Source organism: Acartia tonsa, chromosome 8, assembly GCF_053477335.1.
Source record: "Acartia tonsa isolate MP-2025a chromosome 8, ASM5347733v1, whole genome shotgun sequence".
NCBI classification, from domain to species: domain Eukaryota; kingdom Metazoa; phylum Arthropoda; class Copepoda; order Calanoida; family Acartiidae; genus Acartia; species Acartia tonsa.
This window is the reverse complement of record NC_137267.1, coordinates 5,804,983-5,830,779: the sequence shown is the minus strand read 5'-3', so window position 1 is coordinate 5,830,779 and position 25,797 is coordinate 5,804,983. Positions and strand designations below refer to the sequence as shown.

Genomic DNA, 25,797 nt, shown 5'->3' with positions numbered 1-25,797 from the left:
AATAATTGACGAATCAGAGAATTAGTGTAACGGACTGGCTGGCTAATGAGGGTTTTTCTAGACCGTATTTATGTTGTTTATTTTAATTGTAAGCGGCACATCATTTGATCTTATTGATAACTAATAAAACTATCAAAAACAAATGATAAAAATTATTTCAATGAAAATAAATTTTGCCCTCAAATTCATATTAGGAGAAACTAGCGTTTTATTTTAAGCTTATAATACGGGCCTTTGAATCGATCTGCTGACTGCTAACTGCTGAACCCGGCTTCTTATAGGTCAATGGATGGTTTTAGGCTGTTTTATTTTAATAAAAAAAAGTCGTTGTATGGTTTTCATATACCTTCGAATATCCCAATAGATACTAGAATTTAAATAAAAAATCAACCTATTTGTTTCGAATTAAGCTTGCAGTATTTTTAAAAGTCATTTCCAGATTATTTACTTCTATTATAATCCATGAATGCTTGAGAGTAAAATTTTTAATGCAATTTTCGCTGTAACCAGCAAGGAGCGTAATACGAGTCTTGTTATGCACAAATGGTTATTTTTTTCCGCAAATGCGAAAAAATGCAGTATAAAATTAAATTTTTCTCCTATACATGGGCTATTTTGGCCCTTCTGGAAATGAAAATTGTATTTAAATAATCTCTATTATTTAAGAAAAAGTCGTTTTAAATATTTTAAAGGTAATTTATTCAAAAATAACTTCATTATTTGATACTTCATTGCAAAATATTTTCATAAAACGACGACATTTAGATATTGATTATTATTGCGGCATCCATTAATGTAAACAAACATTGTCATTGATATATACATATTTGGTATTTCAAGTATATTAAAATGAATAAATTTTTTTTTAATGTTTTGCAATGAACATGTTATTTGTAACTTGTAATTTTATATTTTTACCTTAGTTTTATCTAAAATTCATCTTTTTATAATTTTTAATCTTATTATATTTTCAGATTTTAAAAATATTTTTTAAAACTATTTTATGGTTGATTTTATACAAAAAAAAACAAATAATTATAGAAAACTTGAAATGATTGAAAAAAGTTGACAATCTAAACTGAAAGTACGTACTGTGTGCACTGTGCATTTTGATTTAAATTAGAAGACTTTTAATTGTGATATTTGTATTAAAGTATTCAGAATGAGTAGTAATTTAAAACAGCACAAAATGACCCATACAATGCATGAAACTAATAATGCAGAAACTACCGGTTCAGTCAAAATTATAGATCCCCTTGAAGTCAACTCGTCCAAATTGTTTCAAGTGGAGGTTAAAGAAGATATAAATGATGATGATATAAAACAGGAGCCTAATGAAACTCAAGGCGGTACTGAAAGGGTGCCAGTGATCATAACAGCATTTGGTAAGTATTGATTGGGTTCGATCTTAAGTAACAAGGATGACAACATCCATAAAAGCAAAGCTCTGAAACAGTAGGACAAACGAACATTAACACTTGTAGAATGTAAGAACTAGATAAACAGAACATAATTGTATTAAAGACGAACAATATTGTAAGTAATATTGTTGAAAAACTGAATAAATACACGATAATGTTTGAGGACAAACTTACATCTAGCTTTAGGACTTGATCATAGAGATGATTTGCTTATAACATTGTACTTTGTTGCCCTAGGAATCAGTACTCCATAAATCAGAACAATCGGATAATTATATCATGTAAAAACTTGTTAAAAAGCGTCATGTTTAAAATGGACGTACGGACATTCTTATAAAGATTATTGATTTGCTGCGCTTTCTAAATCGTACTTAACTACTACAGGAATCACCATGCAAAGTTTGAAATCGATAGGACAATTCTAACATGCCTAAATTAACGAAAAAAGCTATCCGTTCCGGATGGACGTACGGACGGACCTACCCTAATTATAGAAAAGCTTAGCTTTTATAAATTAAGTAAAATGTAATATAGAGTAAAAAATGACTCTCTATTTCCGTTTATATTAAGCTGAAGACCGTTAGGTTTATACTTTTCAGGGAGTAAACCAACAAAGAGGAGGTGGGGGGGGGGGGGGTTGACACATTTGCGTAAACAGTGATTATAGGCTTTATCTTTGGACTAAGAATTTAGGTTATTAGGGATAAAATCATTCTTATGTGATAAATTTTAAGATTTTCTAAGATTTAGAGGTCATTTATACAGGGTCATTCAAGAGAAATGATTTTTTAAAAAACTTAATTATGCATAGAAAATAAAACAATTATGTAAAATCTTTTATATATTTGGAAAACCTATTATGAGACATTTATGTTTCAAATAGTTGAAAATGATTATTTCAACAAATTATGTCCTAAAAACCGGTTTTTCCAAAGGCCTTTTTTTCGAAGATTTATTGATTTAAAGGTTGTAAAAAAATGTGCACCTTTTTTAAATTCAAATTGCGCGGCTTGTGTTAATAGTAAAAAATGTTATGCATATCGTTAGAATCGTCATAAGCTCTATTTTTTTACTACATGAAAACCTTTCCAGTGCTACGCATGGTATAGGAGCTACGAGGTAAAATGTTCCAATTTCTTTAAACTTTTCAACCTTTTTCTCAAATTTTTCAACGTAGCTCCTAAACTATAAAAAGCACAAAAACGGTTCTTACATTTTCAAAAATTAGAGCTTATGACGATTCCAACGATATGCGCAACATTTTTCTACTATTAACACAAGCCAAGCAATTTGAATTTCAAAAAGGTGCACATTTTTTTACACCCTTTAAATCAATAAATCTTCGAAAAAATGGCCTTTGGAAAAACCGGTTTTTAGGACATAATTTGTTGAAATAATCATTTTCAAATATTTGAAACATAAATGTCTCATAATAGGTTTTCCAAATATATAAAGGATTTTACATAATTGTTTTATTTTCTATGCATAATTAAGTTTTTAAAAAAATCATTTCTCTTGAATGACCCTGTACAACAAAATAAGTTTTAATGTTATTTACATACTTGAAGAAAAAAGATGAATATTTTGTTTAATACCTAAGTTGACCTCTAACTCTTCAAAAAAAATTAATTTTTAATTTTTAATTTTTAATTTTTAAATTAATAAAACTGTGTTAAAAACTATCTTAGTATTTTGAATCATTATCAACTTGTATTCCTATTATTCAACAATAGATAGACATTTATAAGAAATAGTCGTTAAAAGTATTTTTTAATTCCTAATAGATTAATTTGTTTTAGATTCAATTCCTGATATAGTACCTGCTGAAACAAAAGTAAGTCGGTTTCAATGCAAATTATGTGAAAAATCTTTCAAGAAAGAGGAGGGCTTAGAATTGCACCTAAAACTCCATACTGGAGTGAAACGTTTTCATTGTGACATTTGTGATAAAGATTTCAGTCATCCAAGCACCCTGGCAAAACACAGAAGAATACATACAGGCAGGATTATTAGATATGTAGATGTAAAAAGAATGTTTACTTTACAATTTATATCCTTGTGCATTTACAAACATGCCTTGAACTTGAAAGTTTAAATGTTTTTATTTATTTTATATTATTGTAATTCATAATTGGTTTTTATTACCTTTTTAACATATACAGTAAACATAGGGAGGTGGGGGTCATTGGGCTGATTACTACACTAGTCCCCAACATCTTAAAATAATATTTCCTTATTCGTAACAACCATGGGGACTTTTATTTAATTTTGTTTGGTTGGTCCATTTGAATATATATGAATGTATTTTTGTGTATCATCATTGAGGGTGTAAATAAATTTATCGGCCATTATCTTATCCCTTTAGATCCCAGCATTATACATATCTGTAATTCTCTAAATTCAGGAGAAAAGTCATTTAAATGTGAAATTTGTGAAAAAGCCTTCTTTCAAAGCAAAGACTTGAAAATACATCTTAGAATACACACAGGCGAAAAGCCGTACAAATGCAATTTATGTGAAAGTGCCTTTGCACATGCAAATGTTTTGAAAGGTCACATGAGAAAGCACACAGGAGATTATCTCAAATGTGATTTATGCGAAAAAACATATAGCAGTGCCAGCTCTCTAGCTGTACACAAAAGGTCACATACCGGAGAAAGGCCATACAAATGTGACATATGCAACATGGCATTCGCTGAAACTGGGGGTTTGAAAAGTCACAAAAGAACACACACCAAAGAAAAGCCTTTTCAATGTGATATTTGTGAAAAGTCTTTCAGCATGAGTTGTAATCTGAAAAGACACAAGATAACATCTCACAATGATTCTAATAATAGACCTTTTAAATGTAATTTATGTAAATCAAGTTTTACTATAAATGTGTATCTAACCAAGCATATGAAAACAGTTCATAACCCTAAAAAGAAAGTGAAAGGAAGTGATGGTTCTAAAGATACTTCTTTAGATGAAAATAAAGATACTTCTACTGATATAGAAACTGATAGAATATCATTGAGTACTTATTTGCTGGAGAAATCTTCTGAATCTATTGTGGCACAAATAGAAATTAAAGAACAAATGTCAGAAACATCATGCCTAGATGAATATGATAATGACTTAGAATCTATTGAAGCTTTAGCTGACTTCAAGAAGGAGTTATCTGATGAAGATGAGAAAGCAGAAAGTGAGTTTGAAGTGAAAGAAGATTTACATCAAGCTGATATAAACACAGATGAGCCCAATGATATCCTGCAAGTATCAAATTCTGATGAATTCAATGTGGATTTATCTGAAGAAAATATGATAGAAGAAGAATCCAATGTGGATAGGGAAAAAGATTTAGCAGATAATGGTGAGATAATTTTTATACAAATTGCCTATGATCAGTTTTCTGTACCTATTGTTTCAAGTGCTATTGTAATAAATCTAGAGAGAGAGGGGACAATGGGCTGTTTATTACACTAGTCCCCAAAGTTTGTTATAACATTTTCTTATTCGTTGACTTAACAACTTTGGGGACTTTTACTGAATTGTGATTGGTTGGTTTTTTAAGTTGAGTGTTTATACGTTCACACCACTAATTTTGATCTGCAGAAGGGATAATTTAGTGTGTCATCATTGGGATGTACATCAATATTTCAGCGTTTGCCTTATCCCTTTAGATCTCTAAATATATTTCCCATAATAGCAAATTCCCCCATAACAGCACTTGTTTGTTATCTTATCTATTTTTTGGTCTACTAATCAAATTAAATCATTATCTTATTACACTTTTCATATTTAGTTACTTTTATTTCTAATTTTTAAAGTTTTAGACCGATTATTTTTTTGATTATTCTTTAATTTTAGGTTTTACACCTGATGAGAAGTTAGAAAGCAGTGAATCAGAGAAAATGCAAAATGTAAAGTCTTCAGATAAACAAGATATCCCAATTCCATGTTCACAATCAAAAAATGTAAAACGTTTTGAGTGCCACCATTGTGATCAAGTCTTCTTCTATAGAAATATGTTTAAAGATCATCAACGAATCCATACGGGTGATTTATTAAAATGTGACTTTTGTGAAAAAACATTTATCAACAAAAGCTATTTGACAAGACACACAAGAACGCACACGGGTGAGCGGCCGTTTCAGTGTCACTTGTGCGGTGCAGCTTTCATGGAAAATGGTGCTTTGAAAGTTCACAAAAGAACACACACAAAGGAGAAACCATATAAATGTGAAATTTGTGGGAAAGGGTTTGCCATGAGTTGTAACTTAAAAGAACATATGAACACACACGGTGATGAAAAATCTAGGCCATTTAAATGTGATTTATGCAAAACGTTCTATACTAAAGTACAATTCCTGACGAGGCACATGAAAGTAAATCATTCCATAAATGAAAACGAAGATGCTAACGCTCCAGAAAATGCTAGTGATAACCTTGTAAATTGTAATAATGAAGATACAAATGGCACTGAAAATAATGATATTGGGGAAGAAATGTTAGATAATAGTTCAAAACAAAGTAAGTAGTTTTGTCGTTTGTGTAAATTTTTCAATTGTGTTTTCAATTCATAAGAAAATTATTTTTGACAATTTGACAATCGGATAGAATAAAAAAAAGAACTGATTACCTAATTGATAAGCATTATCACCGACCAACATCCTCTTTAGTAACGAAGCTATAATATACTTATAGTCTGTCCGTCTGTTCAAACCACTAATGGAAAATGTGATTTTCTTAGTAGTTATTAATAATAGACGGCTGATATTTTGGGTGATAATTCCATGGACAAATGAGCATATAATTTACTCGGTCCGTCTGTCTGTCCTTCATGCTTTAAAAATGTACTTATTTTTATAAGGGTCTTATGATTTTTTTTATAGAATTGATCGTATCTGTCTTTCTGAAAATCTGCTCTATAACAAACTTTATCAGTTTGTCTATTCATGATTTTTTGCGTTTCTACTTATGGATGCTGCCAATCTTATTTTGTTTATAAAAACAGGCATTTTGTTTTCACTTCTTCCATCAATTCGAATAAAATTTTTAGTGCTTTCCCGTCATTTTTATGTCCCATGTTTTTCATTGTTGGCAGCGAAGCTACTCTATAATTTAATATGTCAGTCCGTAAAGCTACGGGGGAAATGTAATTTACTTTGACCATCAGTCTGTCAGTCAAAATCAAAACATAAATATTAGAAACTATAAAAATACGGGAGAAGGTTTCGTGAATTTACTTTCCAAAAATCTATTATTGATTTTCAACAAATGCTCTATTAATCTCTTAATTTTTATTCTTATCCACAATTTTTGTGCTTCGCTACTTATGGATGTTGTCATCCTTGTTTCATTTTAATTTAGGATATATTGAAATAACAGGAAGCAAAGGAGAAAGAAGGTATCAATGTCAATTATGTGAAAAGTCTTTTAAAAGAAAGGATGGACTAACCCTGCACATAAAACTGCACACAGGAGAGAAACGGTTTCAGTGTGAGGTTTGTGAAAAAGAATTTTCTACAAACAACCACTTAGCAAAGCACATGTTAATCCATACAGGCATGTAAAGATATATCTATATTGTCATTGGTTTTATATAATTGTCTATCAAAGGGGGGGGGGGGGTAGGTTGTGCTAAAATTCCGTAAAGGTGTGAGTTTTAAGGCTTAAAAACAGCAGTAGAACAACAAAATTTATGTTAACTTTAAAAGAAATTTTTTTTACTATAGTTCTTTACAATAAAGAATACACATAATTAGTGAATATTATCATTCTACTGTTTTTAAGTTTTAAAACTCACACCCTTACGGAATTTTAGCACAACCTATTTCCCCCTTTATAAAGGTTAATGTTACTTTACGTTTTACTTTGTCTGTTTTGTTCGGACAAAGGTTAGGTATATCTGTCCGTGACCAAATGAGAAAAACACTTAAAAAGACAGACGTTTTAAATATCTTGCAAAACATTTATAAAGAGAGGGGTAGGTTTCTGGTAAAATCCGTAAAGGTTATGTGTTAAAAGTAAAAAACAGTAGTAGAACGATAAAAATTTATGTTAACTTTTTTAAAAAAAATTTGTCTATAGTTCTTTTCAATAAGAAATACACATATTTAGTGAATATTATCGTTCTACTACTATTTTTAAGCCTTAAAACACACACCTTTACGGATTCTACCAGAAACCTACCCCTCTCTTTATATATTAAAGATAATCATCTATATCATAGATATACTAGCGGCCACGCCCCTAGAGGGGGTGAGGAAGGGGGGTGAAATCAACCCCCAGTTTCAATTTTAGTTGTAAAGAAAAAGGGGTAGTTTCACGAAATGCATTTGAGCTTAATATATAGTAAACTGCATATTTTTTGCTAGTTAATGGGTTAAATTATATTTATATGGCATATATTTGAAAGAATTTCAATTTTCTACCACGTAGTTTTTAAAATATCAAGACTTGAAAATCGTCTTTTTGTGATATATGCAATTTAAAAAGACGATTTTCAAGTCTTGATATTTTAAAAACTACGTGGTAGAACATTGAAATGCTTTCAAATATATCCCATATAAATGTAGTTTAACCAATTAACCAGAAAAAATATGCGGTTCACTAATTTAAGTTCAAATGCCTTTCGTGGAACTACTCTTTAAAATAATTGGGGGGAGGCGATGATTTTTCTAGAGGTGATATTTCTTGAGAGGGTGGTGGTACCCGTCCCCAAAATAGTTAAAAACCTTCCAAGGACCTATGAAAAGCTATATTAAAAGCTTACTAATTTATGTTATAGATATATATCTTGCATAATTCAGGTGTTAGACCATTTCAATGTGACTTATGCGACAAGGCATTCCATCAAAGCAATCAATTGAAGTCACATAGATTCACTCATACAGGCGAAAAGCCATACAAATGTTCTGAATGTGATGACGCGTTTACCACTTCAACTAACTTGAAAGATCACATGAGAAAACATACAGGAGATTTTAATAAATGCGATGTTTGTAATAAATCATTTGCAAACAATGGTTATTTAGTTACACACAAAAGAATACACACAGGAGAACGGCCGTTTCAATGTGATTTATGTAACATGGCATTTGTGGACAGAACTTCTTTAAGGTATCACACCAGAACGCACACAAAAGAGAAGCCTTACAAATGTGAAATTTGTGACAAAACTTTTAGTGTGAGCTGTAACTTAAAAAGGCACAAAAAAGGACATAGTGATGGAAAAAATAGACCATTTAAATGCAAATTATGCGCTTCCTCTTTTACTATGAAACGGTTTCTGTCAATACACATGAAACAAGACCACAATGAAAAGAAAAAGAAAACGGTCAAAACTAAAGAAATTGTTCATGATAATTTTGTAGAATGTAATGAAGAAGATTTTAAAGATTTGAAAACTGGTATTGGAGAAGACTTAAAACCTATTGATATTGACTCAAACGACACAGATAAAGCTACCGGTTTTGGTGAACATAAAGTTTAAACCAAGGAGCTTAGTAATAGTGAATACATTAAAAGAAGTTGTATCAACTTTTTTTTTCATAGCTAGCCGGTCCTTTTAGTAAGTAGTAGATGTAAAATTTTTCATAGAATTCAGATATGCAATCGGTTTTTTTGTAGACCTCTTATTTTTTAAGTAATTTAAGTTTTAAAAAAAAAAAATTAAGTCGATTTTAAGGTACTAAAATGCAACAAAAAAAAGAAAGAAAATGGCCATTATGAACAAAAATAGTAAGATCTTTAATTTGACACCTTACTTCAATTCTGTCAGGTAATTATTGAAAAAATCGATTTTTTTAAACCCACGAGAATAAAAACTTTGAACTCAATTTTATCATTTCACAAGTAAAAAAATATGGGTTCATATATACCTTTAGAATCAGAAAAATATTACGAATCCATTGTAAGCAAAATGAAAAAAAAAGTTTACAATATAGTATATAAACTACAATAAAAGGATTATATGAAAATATCATATTATATTGTACAGGCAACGTCTTAACTTTTGAATTGAGTATAAAAATGGGAAGGGGGTATAGAGTGGGTAAATAGGGGGTAAAAAAGGGAAGACGATAGTGTTGCCAGAACAAAAAATACAATTGGCCAATTTTTTAATTTTTTATTTTTTTACTTTTTTTCAATTTTGCTTACAATGGATTCGTAATATTTTTCTGATTCTAAAGGTATATATGAACCCATGTTTTTTATGTCTGTTTGAGAAAATATTTAGGTCTAAAGTTTTTATTAAACCGAGGTTAAAAAAATAGATTTTTTCAATAATTACTCAACAGAATTTTAAAAGTAAGGTGTCAAATTAAAGATCTTACTATTTTTGTTCTTACTGGCCATTTTCTTCTTTTATTTTGTTGCGTTTTAGTACCTTAAAACCGACTTAATTATTTTTTTTAAAAACTTAAATTACTTAAAAAATAAGAGGTCTACAAAAAAACCGATTGCATATCTGAATTCTATGAAAAATTTTACATCTACTACTTCCTAAAAGAACCGGCTAGCTATAAAAAAAAGTTGATACACCTTCTTTATAAATATATCTTTAATTCTTATTAGAAAAAAAAACTAAATTGTTATAATACAAATCTATATCTATAATACAAAGTAGAGCGATGTCTATCTGTACTAAACTGCTGAACCGATCGGGTTCTCTTTAACATGGTAGCTTCTCTTAGGTCTCGGATAGGTTTATAACTATTTTGGGGGAGGATTCCACCGCCCTCCCAAGAGAAATCACAAAAAAATCTAAAATTTTAAATATTTTCGGATACTTTAACGCAACATAGAAATAATCTGAAAAAATATGTTAATATGTATAATATCGTTTAAAATAAAAAAAACATTTAAAGCTCCACTAGAGGCCTCTAGGGGCGTAGCCGCTAGTTAATATAAACTGCTCAGGTGTTAAAAATAAATATAAATTTTATAAGTTTTATGCTTTTTTTTGTAAAAAGGTGTTTTCATTGGTTTCCTACAAATTTTATTTTACTATTAAAACGAAGAAAAACAAGGATGACAACATCCATAAAATTGAAGCTCTAAAAGAGTTGAAGAAATATTGTAAGTAAATTTGTTGAACTACTAAAGGAATCACCATGCAAAGTTTGAAATCGATATGACAATTCTAACATGCCTAAACTAACGAAAAAAGCTTTCCGTAGCGGACTGACGGACCGACCCTCATTATAGAAAAGCTTCGCTTTAAAAAAAATTTTCAGGGTAATATTTCCAGGGGCTCTACTTCTAGAAGGGTGGGGGGAGGGGGATAATGTGACCTGAACTTCTATCTGTTAGCGAGATCTTATAGGATATACAATAACAACATTTTATTTTATGATTTAGAGGTACAATATTTTTTGACATTCTTAAAATAAAGTTAAAAGAAATTCTAATCCATCAAACATAACAAAATTATTAAAAGCGAAGCTTTTCTATAATTAGGGTCGGTCCGTCCGTAAAGGATAGCTTTTTTCTTAAAATAAAGTTAAAAGAAATTCAAATCCATCAAACATTTAACAAAATTATTAAAAGCGAAGCTTTACTATAATTAGGGTCGGTCCGTCCGTAAAGGATAGCTTTTTTCGTTAATTTAGGCACGTTAGAATTGTCCTATCGACTTGAAATTTTGTATAGTGATCCCTGTAGTAGTTAGGTACATTTTAGAAAGCGTAGCAACTCTATAATCGTTACAAGAATGTCCGTACGTCCATTTTCAACATGTTATTTTTTTCACTTTTTTAACAACAAATTTTTATATGATCTAATTATCCGATTGATCTGATTTTTGGTATACTGATTCCTGGGACAACAAAATACAATATTGTAAGCAAAGCAACTCTATAATCAAGTCCTAAAAATGTGAGTATGTCCTTAAACATTATCATGTATCAAGCAATTTTTCAACAAATTTACTTACAATTTTGCTTCGACTCTTATACATTTATATTCTGATTATTCAGTTCTGACATCGTACAAGTGTTAATGCCCTTTTGTCCTACCATTTCAGAGCTTCGCTTTTATGGATGTTGTCATCCTTGTTACTTAAACATATCAAGCTAAACATATAAAAATAATTTAATATTTTTTGTGTGAAAGGGGTAGTTGCAAGAAGTGCATTTTAACTTGAATTTAGTGAACTGCATATTTTTTTCTGTTAAATAGTTTGAACTACATCTATAGGACATACATTTGAAAGAAGGTAGTTTTAAAAATATGAAGACATGAAAATCATATTTTGTGGATATATGCAACTTATATGTTCGTTTTTACTAAAATAGCATTTTGACTATTTTGGTGGTGCCTAATAGCTATTTATTGTAATACAAAAATATATATGAGTAGAAAGATTATATATGTTAGATAGTTGTAACTTATGCTTGTAATCAAACTTGTTAAATGCACTTCATGCAACTATCCCTTTAATATTTTGAAATTATTTTTTTTATTTTTACATGCAAAATTCTAAAACTTTTATATTAGCTTATCATATTGATTGGTTTTTCTGAGTGTTGTCCTCTTAGGAATCCCCCCCCCCCCCCCCGATCTTTTTTTTTTAATCTGTTCCTACACAAACAACCCATCGTATCGGAATCTACTTTTTGAAGCACTAGCGGCTTCGCCCCTAGGGGCTTTAACCCAAGAGGTTTGATCAACCTAATTTTTCATAATTTACATTTAAAAAGAAAAGAAAAGAAAATAAAAGGGGGGGGGGGGCGTAATGACATTTATTCGTAATCCGTGAGCAAAATGGTCTTAAAATTTAGCTAGACCCTTCAAACTTGGTATATAAGCCTAGTCCTATAGGTATTACATCTAAATGGCAAAAAAATCTAAAAATTTTTATTTTAAGGTTAGGTTAGGTAAGAAAAACCCTGCGGAAATGGGGTTTTTAGGCTTTTTTTGGTCTATTTTGATGCGGACACTTAACTTAAATTGTTTTTTCTTATGGTTTTTATCTTAAATACACTGTATCTATTCATATGGACTTTATTTAAGATGATTCAGCAAGTCGGGGACCGACCCCAGGGGGCTAGGTGGGTGGCCCGCAGGGGTTAAGTGCCTTTTTCCCAATACATATGTTGTAATACATCTAATTATAGGTTTTTTAGGTCAAGGAACTCAAATTTAGAGCTAAAATAAGCATTAGACTAATCTGAAGCTAGCCTCAGCGGGCTAGGTTGGTGGCCCGCAGGGGTTAAGTGCATTTTTTCCAATATATATCATGTTATATATCAAAATATAGGTTTTTTAGGTTAATAAACTCAAATTCTAAGCGAAAATTAGCATTAGACTAACCTGAAGCTAACCCCCCCGGGCTAGGTTGGTTTTCTGCAGGGCTTAAGAGCATTTACCTAACCTAAACTAGAAACTTACTTATATTTTTACAGGTTTTTTTCTTGAATAAACTGTGTCTATTAATGAGGACTTTTTTTAAAATGATCCAGCAAGTCGAGGACCGACTAATCTGAAGTTAGCCCCACCGGGCTAGGTCGGTGGCCTGCAGGGGTTAAGTGCATTATTTTCCAAAATACATCTTGTGATATATCAAAATATAGGTTTTTAAGGTCAAGAACTCAAATTCAGAGCTAAAATAAGCATTAGAATAATCTGAAGCTAACCCCAGCAGGCTAGGTGGGTGGCCTGCAGGGGTTAAGTGCATTTTCCCAATATATATGTTGAGATACAACCAATTATAGGTTTTTTTTAGGTCAAAGAACTCAAATTCAAAGCTGAAATAAGCATTAGACTAATCTGAAGCTAACACCAGCGGGCTAGGTGGGTTGCCAACAGGGCTTAAGTACATTTTACCTAACCTAACCTAAAAACTTACATTTAATATTATTTTTTTTTAGGTTTTGTTTCTCAAATAAACTGTCCATTCATGTGGATCTTATTTCAGATGATCAAGCAAGTCGAAGACTGACCCCAGCGGGCTAGGTGGGTGGCCCGTAGGGGTTAAATGCATTTTTTAGAAAAAGTATGTGTTATCATACATCAAATTATAGGTTTTTTAGGTCAAGAAACTCAAATTTACAGCTAATAAAAGGATCAGACTAATCTGAAGCTAGCCCCAGCGGGCTAGGTGGATTGCCTGCAAGTCCTAAGTGCATTTTACCTAACCTAACCTGGAACCTTACTTTTTTTTTAGGGTTTTTTCTGGAATAAACTGTGTCTATTTATGAGAACATTATTTAAGATGATCAAGCAAGTTGGGGACCGACCCCAGTAGGCTAGGTGGGTGGCCCGCAGGGGTTAAGTGCATTTTTAAAAAGTATGTGCTGTCATACATAAAATTATAGGTTTTCTAGGTCCAGAAATTCAAATTGAGAGCTAATAATTGAATCAGACTAATCTGAAGCTAGCCCCTGCGGGCTAGGTGGGTTGCCTGCAAGGCTTAAATGCATTTTACCAAACCTAACCTAGAATCTTACTTTTTGAAGTTTTTTTAATTGAATAAACTGTTCATGAGAACATTATTTAAGATGATCTAGCAAGTCGGGGACTGACCCAGGCGGGCTAGGTTTTACTTAGATACACAGTGTTCAGTCCTAAACCATCATTTAAAAGATTCTTCATACAGGAGGCTGACCCAAGGAGGTCCACAACTTGCTGGATCATCTAAAAAAATTTCCCCATTCATAGACACAGTTCATTCAAGGAAAAAAACCAAAAAAATAAGTAAGTTTCTAGGTTAGGTTAGGTAAAATGCACTTAAGCCCTGCAGAAGATCTACCTAGCCCGCGGGGGTTAGCTTCAGGTAACACTTATGCTTATTTTAGCTCTGAATTTGAGTTTCTTGACCTTAAAAACCTATATTTTGATATATAACAAGATATATATTGGAAAATAATACATTTAACCCCTGCGGGCCACCGACCTAGCCCGCTGGGGCTAGCTTCAGAGTAGTCTTATGCTAATTCTAGCTCTAAATTTGAGTTAACTGACCTAAAAAAACTTATAATTAGATGTATAACAACATATATATTGGGAAAAATGCACTTAACCCCTGCGGGCCACCAACCTAACCTGCTGGGGTCGGTTCCCGACTAGCTGGATTATCTTAAATAAAGTCCTCATTAATAGACAAAGTTTATTCAAGAAAAAAACCTGTAAAAATATAAGTAAGTTTATAGGTTAGGTTAGGTAAATGCTCTTAAGCCCTGCAGAAAACCAACCTAGCCCGGGGGGGTTATCTTCAGGTTAGTCTAATGTTAATTTTTGCTCAGAATTTGAGTTTCTTGACCTAAAAAACCTATATTTTGATATATAACAAGATATATATTGGAAAAAATGAACTTAACCCCTGCGGGCCACCAACCTAGCCCGCTGGGGCTAGCTTCAGATTAGTCTAATGCTTATTTTAGCTCTGAATTTGAGTTCCTTGACCTAAAAAACCTATAATTAGATGTATCACAACTGACGTATGAGGGGATGTACAGACAGACCGGAATACGAGTATAGAGTAGCTTCGATACAATTAAATATCAATAATATAACAAAGGTATTTCTAAAAAATACAATATTTATTAAGCAATTAAACTGGTTAGAATAGGCAGATTAGGGGATTATTATTATAGGATATATTTAAATATGATATCAATTAAAGGCTTGGACGTCCTGTTTCTTAGTTAGGTAAGAAACGACGTACTTGGACACGTGGGGAATATAGATACCGCCAGCCTAGACTTATAGGCTTGTATCTAACCGAGTGCAGACGGGAGAGAAGTATTTACTCTTTGGCCTGCAACAATCAACTAGCCCTCAACACAGCAGGATGGAGTATAGTGGCGGTTACAAGTGGAGGTCTGACTCAGCCAGAGAAGTATAGGAATGTGGACAGGGATAGAGATACATAAACTTGGATGGTGAATACCACACTCGCCCCCTTCTGAGGGAATATGAAATATTCCCTCACAGTTGACCTGCACGCCTGCTTCTGCGGGTTGCTGTTGTACTCGCAGGTTCTTCGATTGCGGCCATAGCCCTCTTTACGATATCAACAGGATTGGATTCTGAGGAAGTAGGATCTTCTGGAGCTGCTGGAAGCTCTGGAGCAACAGCATTCTGGAGGGCCAACACGCCCTCACAGGGAGCCGTGGCCACTGGATCTTCAGAGGCAGCGCCAGCCTGCGGATTAACAGGCAGATCAATTCCAGATGGAAAGAGCTCACTGATTTGAGCATCGAGCTCTGTGTCACTGTTTTCCTCTGCAGGATCCAGGACCTCGGGATTGCCTTCTCTATCGGTGGGCCTGTACTCATCAGAGCACTCAGAACCGCCATAGTGGGAAACCAGCTCAACTCCATCATCATCTGGCCGGGATACGTCCTCAGCGGGAAGGGATGCCTCTATGGTCGCCACATTCTGCCCAGGTACATTCATAATATTACAACGAGTATTAATATATTTAATTACCCTGTCAGAGTTTTGGTCCAACAATCGACTAGTGGCCTCAATAACCGTGGTCATTCGTGATTTTAACTCAACGGTCGAGTCCTCAGAGACAGTGCGAATTTTTTCGCGCAAAGTTTTGCGGTTCCGCAGTAATTCTGCGGAAATTTCAATAAGGCGCTTGCCATGTTGTATATATGCTTTCTCAACGAATGAAGCATTGCTAGCAATTTTAGATTCCAGGCTTCTCTGGAAGGGGAGAAGAGCTTCCTCCATTGCTTCTTTTACAGTGGAGGATAGGACTTTTTTCCATTCCTCAGCAGTCACCCAAAAAGCCTTAGGCTCAGTTTTGCTTTCTGCTAATGTCTCTTTCTTTTTAGGGGGTAATGGAGGCGGTTGAGTTTCCACCTTAGCCTTCTTGGCTGCTGGGCCGCCGCTGCCTGTTGGTGTTGGCGGACGTTTTTCTACCGCTTTTGGGGCTGATTTTACGGCGACTACCTCCAGTTCAGGTGAGGCACTACGTTTTGGTGGCGATTCCACCCGATTTTTTTGCGGTTCCCCTCCCCTATTTTGTTCCATTAGAGGCCTGGCCCTAGGCCTGGCCCTAGGCCTGGCTTTATCGGGATATTCGTTGGCCTCTAAATTTTTAGCCTGCCGCAATTTTTCTTGCAATTCAAGGAGTTCCTTTGGAACATCTTTTCTCGCGGTGCGGTAAACGTGGATCGATCTTGAGACGCATTGAAGTTCACTGAGGTTTTCAGGGTTGCGTGGCGGTTTTACTCGCGGCTGATACCTGTTCTCGTCAGGTTCATAGTAGGCTTCCTCAGGGCCGCCCTGGGGATAGCCATGATTGCTGTCGTAATAATAGTCCTCTTCATTGTAGAAGGGTGCCTCTTCATATTCTCGACGGTATGAAGAGTGACCGGCCCCATGGGAGTGGTGGAAACCCCTTGAAAAATTCCGCCTGGGATATCCTAAAATAAAAATAATAAACTTAAAATTAAGGGTCATTAATTCCTTATACCGAATAAGGAAATATTTTTACAAAGACGACCTTTAGGGACGACAATCTTATAGGTATATATGTCTGTTTACAGGTCGTCCGTTTTTTGGAGATTAGTTTTCCCCATTATTTGTAAAATCCCGCAATTCGTGTGTTTCACTCGTACCTCCTTCTTTGTACGCGTGAATTTTGGTGCAGGCTAATATATAAATGATAAAAGCGACGCATAATAACGACCCTATTCCTGTAAGGATGGCTGCTACTACAAGCACTATATGATACCAAGTACTAGATAGAAAATCAACCACCTTATGATACGTTTGAATAAACCAGGAGTCAGTTATTTTTACTTCAAAATTATTGGAGTCTGCGGCAAGTTGGCTGAGGTATAATTCCTCGGCACTTTCTGAGAAATTAGTTTTTTCTAGGCTTTGCCAAGAATGATAAAGAAATAGGCTAATCGGTTTATCCATAAGATATTGGTTTACATTTAATATTTGCATACCCTGCCCTTGATTCCCAAGGAATTTTCCTTGGTACAAATGTAAGAAAATTGGATTTTCGGAGCATTTAGTCGGAGTTAAATGGGTGGTGTTAACCAATCTGCGTGAAAATGGTGATACTCCCATAGTCTTATTATTGATTGAAACCGAGAAATGATCCACAAAACAGGGTAAATTTTCTCCCAAAGAAACATTGATTTTAAGACTATCGCACTGTATTACTAAATCCAGTTCACCGAGCGCCCTAACTAGTTTTTTACGATGAGTCTGAATACTACTTTTAGACAGAAAATGGTTCTGTAAACAGCGAGTTTCGGGGACAATTAATTTATTATATTGTTGGTAGGAATAGAAAATCTCTAGTGGTAACATGTCATCCTTTTCCTTAGCGTTTAAAAGTGGGAAATATGGTTTTACAGAGTTTGTGAACCATACCATTAAGTTATCAATATTAGTTTTGTAATAAGATAATTCGGGAATTAGATTTTCAAAATGTTTTTTATCTTTAAGTTCTAGCGCTAGCGTAATTTGGGGATCGATCACTAGATATTTTTGGGCACCCTGTTCTCCTTCAAATGTAAACAATGAAATATTAAAGATGTCTACCGTTCGCCAAGGAGAAGTGAATTTTTGTGCGTTATCAGATTTATCATCTGAGATAATTCTATCGTAGCCTATTCTAAGATTGTGATCTAAACAATTGTTTCCCACCCAGTGACTGCCCAGGTAACAGCCCCCTTTTGTTTGTAATAATTCAACAGGCTCAGCCTGGACCCCTATTTGTTTTTCCTCAAATGTCCCAGGGATAAAAATGCCGTTAATGGTTACGCCGTTTCCCTCGCAGGCGGGGTCGATGCCGTTAAGGAGGTCGTTGGGGTAAGTAAGCGTCCCGTTTACCAGGAAACGCGTGTATGACATCTGGTGTTCATACACTGAGACTGATTTTCCTTCAAAGTTAAATATTTTAGTTTTGGACATGGTGTAACAGTCTTCATAAGTTACGAGGCTCGGTATCTCCACGAGTGCTGGAGCAGCGAGGTGGATGTGGCTATATCTGCCACAATACCAGTAATGAGTACTGGTTCGGAGGTGGCAACGAATTCCAGGTATAATTTTTCTTTCAACCTTTTGAAGTAGGTGAAATTGTTTTTGTTCAATATTGGTAATATTAAGAAACGCAGCGCATTCAGAGATTTTCAAACGCGGATTTTCGTTTGCTACACATTGAGTCGCATCTATTTGTATTATTTCGGACGCATTTGATTTTGCCAAAATAATAAAAAGCCCCAAGAATCCCAAAATAAATTTACCTCGAGCTCCTGGTGCCTTTGCCAAATGATGCTGCATTTTATTTTTATGCTTCTTGTTTTTCTCTGAAATATGTTAATTAGTCAGTTTTAACATATATTTTTTGTTTATTTTCGTTATTATACATACGTAGATTAAGCTATATACATTTGCCACCTTGGTTTTATATAATTATACATTTTATATACATTTTATTTCTTCCTTTTAATTGGGTTATGCAGTCCGATTTGGACATGTATGCGGTTATCCCCCCCTTGTGACCTAGTTTTTCTTTCTTCTTCTAATATATACTTGGGTACTATGCTTTGTTTGTTAACATTAATAACCTTTTCAGGGCTGGATTGTTTGGGTCTTTGTGCGAAGAAAGAAGCCTCGGACGGGACGGTTTCTTCCAAGAAACTATTTTCGACGTGGATGTTAGGACCGGATGACCGATCTGCGCCAGGGGGTTCTTGGTCTTTGGGCTGTGGCTCAAATGGTGAGTTTTTTTCCATTATATCCCCTCCCCCATCACAATCCACCTCCCCCTGGGGTAAGTCCTGACTAGTTTCAGGGTTTTCTTCTATAAAATCGTCACCATCGTTATCTAGGTAGGTAAAATCGTCTTTTTCCATACCTTTATTATCGTTTATTTCGGTTTGCCCGGTATTATCTATGGTCAAGGTTATTTCCTCAGACGGGACAATTTCCTCAATTGGAAAGACGTTAAAGGAAAGTGTTTCCCCCAATAATTCTACTTTAGAATCTATTTTTCGTATTTTATCTCTACTAACAACTTGGTTAGTTTTTATTGGATTTGATCCAAAGGGACTGAGTTCAAAAAGGGCCTCTGAGAATTTTTTTGTTACAATAAAAGGACCCCCATAGAAAGATTGCAATTTTTTACTGACCCCTATCTTGACTAGGTTAAAAAAAGCAAAGCATACGTCGTTAACGAAAAGGGGAGATGAAGCCTTTCTAGATTTATTTTGAAACTCTAAATAGATTTTAGATTTTTTGGAAACCTGTGCAATAATTTCTTCCAAATTTTTTAGGTAGTTTAAGTAAGACCTGCAATCAATGTCTTGCCTTTTCTGCAGGATTGGAGAAAAGAAATCGAGATTGAGAGTTGGTTGTCTGCCGAACATAAGGTAATATGGCGTATACCCCGTTCTTCTAGACGTACTAGAGTTAATTACAAAAGTGGTCAAAGCTAATTTTCTTGCCCAGTCTTTACTTTCGAATCGGTCATCAGATCTTAGACCTGCATAAATGCTTTGATTATGCCTTTCACATGGGTTACTATTAGGGTTTCTTGGGGGAATAAGTTTAGTTTCGATACCTAGTTCATCCATGACTTTTTTGAAAACTTCCCCAGTAAAATTTGTTCCCCTGTCACTCCTCAATGACCGAAATAAGCCGTAGGTGGGTACCACCTGTTCAAGGATGACCTTCACCGTGCTTTCCACGGTGGCGTCCTTGATGGGGTGGGCGATTATGTACCTAGAGAATAGGTCAACTAGGATAAATATGTAGCGGACATGTTGTCCTTGGAAATAGTTAGGGGTTAAAGGACCGATAAGGTCTACTGATACCTGGCCAAAAATCTCGTGACTAATGGCTGAATGGGTGATAGGTTGTTAATGTTTAGGTACCTGTCCTATTTTTCTTAGGCAGGTGATACAATTTTTGATGCGTGATTCAACAAACTTATTAATTCCTATAAGGAAGAATCTTTCATTTATCTTGCGTATTGTTTCGTTAACCCCCTTGTGACCTATAATATTATTATGTGCAAATTCAAAAACTTTATTATATAATCCAATGGGTACGACGGGTCTTTCAATGAATGTTCCATTGCTAAGAGGTTGTCTAAATATTAGAAGTCCTTCCATAACGTATAAATGTTCTATTAGTTTAAAAAGGACCTCTTTCCGGCCGGTTAGTTCAGCTTTTTCAAAACTCGACAACTTCTTTTTTTCGAATATCCACCTACGAATGTCAGATAATACTTGATCTTTTTGTGTTTCAGATTGCCAAACATTGTGCACACCGGCTTCCGAAGCCGCATGTAACTCAAAAATCTGGTCTTGGTAGGGGCAATCCTGTTCGTAAGGATCCAAGGTAAATGAGCTAGTACATTTTTCACAATCGGTTTCCTTATGTTCTTTGCATAAAAATTGCCCTCTAGATAGATTGTCGGCATTGCAATGGTCCCTACCCTTCCTATGAATTACTGTAAAGTCAAAACTTTGGATAAAGAAAATCCATCTCAGAGTTACACCATTTATTGTTCCTTTTTGCCATTTTTTGTAATGAACTAAGGAAATCGAATCTGTACGTACAATAAAGTTTCTAAATCTTAAATAATGAAGAAAGGTTTTAAGAACAAATACTAGACATGCTAATTCGCCTTTATAACTTGGATAATTTTTCTCTGCCCCGTTACATTTTTTGGAACATATTCCAATAATTCTTTCTTCCCCCCCCTGGTTTTGGCTGAGAATTCCAGCGAAATAACTTGTAGAAAAATCTACATCTACTATAAAGGGGTTAGGATTATCCCACTGGGGATAGCCTTTACTTATAGAATTTGAGAACATATTTATGAAATTTTCCCAATCTTTTGATAGGGAATCGGTCCATTCGATAACTTTATCGTTTCTGTGTTCATCTAGGGTACAAGAATTTTTTGCATAGGATGGGAAATAGGCCCTATAATAATTGGAGAAGCCCAGGAAACGCTGGAGTTCCTTGCCTGTCCTGGGCCTGCTCCAATTTTTAATTTGTTCTAAATATTCGGGGTTCATTTTAAGTCCTTGGGAACTGACTATATGACCTAAATATGTACATTCGGATGTGAAAAATTTACATTTGGCTAGATTTAACTTAAGTTTTGCTATTTTTAGGACTCCGAAGAGTTTTCTGAGATGCTTCAGATGTTCCTCAACATTATTTGAGAATATAATAAGATCATCAAGGTAAGAAATTATAAATTCGTATAAGCCAGGGATAAGGGTTAGGACTCTGTCCATCAAATGGCAGAAAACACTTGGCGCGTTACACAGTCCGAACGGCAGTTTCTTGAAAAGATACTGCCTGTTAAGGGCTGTGAACGCTGTCAAGTGTTTACTTTCCTCCGAAATGGCTAGCGCATGGAATGCGCTAGTCAAGTCGAGGGTGGTAAATACATTGCCAGTGCCTAATTTTTCTAAATTACTAGAAATCAAGGGAAGGGGCCAATTAATTTTTCGTGTTACACTATTAAGCGCACGAAAATCGATAACGAACCTAAGTTTGCCTTCCCCCCCAGCCGTTGGTTTTTTCTTTACCGCAAAGATTGGGGAGGACCACTCGCTGTAGCCCTCCTCAATGACGCCCCCCCTTAGCCAGTTTTCAATTTGTTCTTTTAATTTGGCTTCGTATAATGGGTTTAATTGAATATTTCTAGCCTTAATAGGTTTAGCCCCGGGGATCAAGTCTATTTTATACTGTAAGAGATCGCAGTTACCGATATCGGCATCGTCAACCGAAAATATATCGAAATGATCAAGGCATAATTTTACTACCTTTTCCTTCATCCCTGGGTTATTTTTGATAAGATCACTATTTTCTAAGTCTAATTTTTCTTTAATGAATTTAATTCTTTTAAGAAGTGTAGTTCCTGACAATTCATTTATTTGGTTAATATTTTTATTGTAGGAATTTGGGGAATCTGATTCAAATTCAAAGCAATATCCAACTTTAACGTTATTCAATAAGGTAATATTTTTTCCTGCTAAATTGACAAAATTTACCCAACATTCTCCCTTCTCATTTACATTATAAATACCCTCCATAAGCATCAAGCCGTTATGGCTTGTCATTTTAGAATTATTTGGGGATATATACAGCTTCCTGTTTTTTTGATGGATAGGTATTGTTATCACCGTTGTATTTCCCCCCGGCAAGAATGTTGTTTTCTTTGCTAATTTTACGCATGTTTTATTTTGTTTTAATGTCCCAGTCCCCCCCTGGTTACTCCAATTTATTCCTGGGATAAGGGAGTTTTGTTCCGTATGAACATTATTTGTAGGAATCAAGGGTATATTTTTACTTTCTTCAACTATGTTAATTGTCGAATTTTCTATTGGGATTTGCTCGCCAGTGGGGAGCTCGAAGGACAACTTATCTAGTAACAAATTAATTCGATTAACTTTGAGAAATTCATATCCTAGATTTATAATTTTAGACGTCGTTTCAGGGATGTAAAACGTTTCTTCGAATATTTTATCTGACCCATCAAAGCTGAATTTTAAACTTACGTGTCCTATGATATTTACTGGTTTTAAATCTACAGACAGAGCGCTAAGATTGGCAGGGATGAATGTGATTTTATTATCATCTAAGATTTCTTTAGAAATAAGGGACCTAAAGTTGTTTCCTGTATCCACTAAAGCGTGTTGCAGGAATTCCCCCCCCACGGGATTAAGAACTTTTAGTTTTGCACAGATAGGCATTATAAAATAAATTATATTTTTAGTCGAAGCCTAAGATGCATATTTTCCAAGATCCCCACCTCAGCGGTTAGACGATGGTAATCCTCACACAGAGATTTCCTGTGTTCCAGGTATAGTTGTCTGTCGAATCTTTTTAAATAATGAAATGTTTTAACAATATGGTTAATTGTTAAAATAATTTTATATAACTTTCTGGGTTTCATTAAGTTTTTTATTAAGCGCTTTTCAGCTCCAGAAATTTCTTAATAAGCATGAGAATGTTGATAGTTCTAAAGAGACTACTAAACTTTAATACGGGTCCTTATTTATATACTTGGATATATGATAAAAACCTATCGGAATAAAATTGAACTAAAAAGTTTTCGAAAGATTGAAAAATAAGTGTTCAGCTTGCAACTAACAAGACATTAAAAACAGACTGACTTATTTTTTGACTTATATCTGTATTTATACAAAATATAGTTTTACTAGTTAGTATTTGATTCACAATATCAAATAATATGAAGTTAGCGCTGAATTACAGCTCAAAAAATATTAGATATGACTAATATAATAAAGAGGGTCAATGATGACTGATTTATTATTCCGATATTGTTAGTATTTATACTTAAAATTTCCACCTATGGGGTAGAACAAGTTTATATATTTACTAAAGTATAATTAATGCTGAAGTCAGCTTCAAAAATAAGAAGTGGTTTGTAGTAACTGCTTTGATAGTAACTGGCCTTGATTAATAATATGCATTCACTTTTATATAGACTTTTATTCCGCTGGTAATCCTAGCGGAAGCTAATAGAACTAAATTTATTTTATTCTGCTAGTAATCCTAGCGGAAAATAATTTAATCAAAATGTTTTAAGATTTTATTGATCACGTTTTAAGTGATTAAAGTTTTTAATTTTTAACTGCTGCTTGATTGCAGCTCAAAAAATCAGAGAGGAAATGATAACAACAAAGAACAACTGAATTAGATTTGGAAATTTGCTCGTATTTATACAGATTTTCCAGTAGACCCCCCCCCTTCTTATTATTTACTTATATGGACCGCGGTAGCATTCTAGGCGACATCTTTCGGATACATAATAAATTAAATATAGTTCTATTATTGTCACTGTACAAAATGCAATAATATTTATCCATATGAATAAGTTATTATACATAATTGCTGAAATATTTCAGCTACAAAAATCAGAGGCTAAGAGTGTGCAACTCTCAGATAAAATTGATACTGAGGATTTAACTCAAAAATCATTGTTTATATACAGATAATTCGCTTAAGGTCTCCTAGCGGTTAAAAATTGAACTAGAATGTTTTAGATTCTTATATATATATACACTCAAAATATACGATATTTACATTTTAGATAGATCATGCGATATTAAAAATAAATACTACTAAATAGAAAATAGGTATTCACTTGTTGGCTTCTTTATAAAGACTATTAGATTTTAAAAAATGAAAATATTAAGTGCATGTGAAATGCTCCTCAGGTTACCTCCCTATTTCCCCCAATTTCCTGTATCAGCTACATTTGGATAGGGAAAGGAGGGGAAGGAGTTTATTTTGTGTTGCTTAGTCAGACTTAATAATAACAATTTGTTTTATTTTTTCGCGCCAAAGCATTGCTTGGCAAGGGATATTTGATATTAAGGAATTTGCAAGTTTAGCTTGACATGGGATATTTTGTTTATCTTTCATATCAAAATATGAAATTCATTCAGCGAATTTTTATTTTCTGGGATAGGGACAAATAATATCGCGTATATTCACTTATTTTCTACATCTAATGGACGTGATTTTTAACAATCGCTTGTACATATTTATCTATTTCAGATTCCTCGCTGGCTTCCTGATCCATTTGGTTGATAGTTTTACGCGCATACTGCTCAGGTATTTTATTACTATTACCTGGAGCTTTTCTAGGTGGTGTGAATTTACTCCGTGTTTTACCAAAGCGGGACTCAGGATGTGGGGGCTCCCCAGCTTTCTTTTTGTTGCAATTCTGCACTACATGGCCAGGGATATTACAATGCCAGCATTTAATATGTTTACTCCTCCCATTAAAGGCTCCTATAACGCCCTCGATTTGATCCCAAGCAATAGGATCATCCTCATGATCTACCCAAGAGGGAACCTCGTCAGGTTCTTCGGTTAAGTTTTCCTTATACATTGCCGTGTTAGTTGGGGTATTATCTTCGATAATGCTGATTATGGGTTGTTTTTTCGTTTCCGCAGAATTTTTAGGTAGGAACATTTCCATGGCTTGAGAATAGCAAGCCGAAAGGTTTTCCTTGCTAATATGGCCAGACCCATCCCAATTAACGTATCTTTGTCCGAGGTTAATAAGTTTATTTAAGTAAGCGTTGTAATCGTCCAAAAATTGCATACTCTCAACGTAATTGGCCATGTCCATGGCAAGGTTGGTATACAGCAGATTTTTGCTAACGTTAAGATAGAATTCTTTCCACTTCTTTTTAGGTATGAGGCCAGGATTCATGAGTTTGAACACCCTAAGTTTGTTTTCAAAATAGGTGTCAAGGGGTTGATTAGTCTCCTGTTTTAGGTTGTAGAAGTACTGCGAGGCTACTTCTGGATCCGAGAAGGGAGTGACCAGCCTCCTAATCATCAGGTAATAACTTAAGGCAGATAAGGCCTGATTTCTTTCAGGCGTAATTAGGTCTCCTAA

At 34.1% G+C, this 25,797-nt stretch overlaps 1 protein-coding gene and 1 long non-coding RNA gene across 2 annotated transcripts; both read left to right on the top strand.

Moving 5' to 3' along the window:
- The first annotated feature begins 1,027 nt into the window (after window positions 1–1,027).
- Window positions 1,028–8,927, top strand: LOC145325868 (uncharacterized). The gene is made up of 6 exons (XM_080168839.1): window positions 1,028–1,385; window positions 3,221–3,421; window positions 3,826–4,773; window positions 5,271–5,933; window positions 6,774–6,968; window positions 8,216–8,927. Exons 1-6 carry the CDS (start codon window positions 1,163–1,165, stop codon window positions 8,896–8,898), a joined length of 2,913 nt encoding a protein of 970 aa, XP_080024965.1. The 5' UTR covers window positions 1,028–1,162; the 3' UTR covers window positions 8,899–8,927.
- An 11,802-nt stretch (window positions 8,928–20,729) lies between these two features.
- On the top strand, window positions 20,730–25,143 carry LOC145325380 (uncharacterized). The gene is made up of 3 exons (XR_013881461.1): window positions 20,730–22,373; window positions 23,134–23,220; window positions 24,945–25,143. It is a non-coding gene; the product is annotated as an uncharacterized LOC145325380 (long non-coding RNA).
- The last annotated feature ends 654 nt before the right edge of the window (window positions 25,144–25,797 follow it).

Bases quoted from the DNA above. Each gene is read 5' to 3' on its own strand.
- LOC145325868 (XM_080168839.1), top strand. From the start codon at position 1,163: ATGAGTAGTAATTTAAAACAGCACAAAATGACCCATACAATGCATGAA. The intron at 3,422-3,825 runs GCAGGATTATTA...CTCTAAATTCAG, and splicing joins ACACAGAAGAATACATACAG to GAGAAAAGTCATTTAAATGT. The intron at 5,934-6,773 runs GTAAGTAGTTTT...ATTTTAATTTAG, and splicing joins AGATAATAGTTCAAAACAAA to GATATATTGAAATAACAGGA.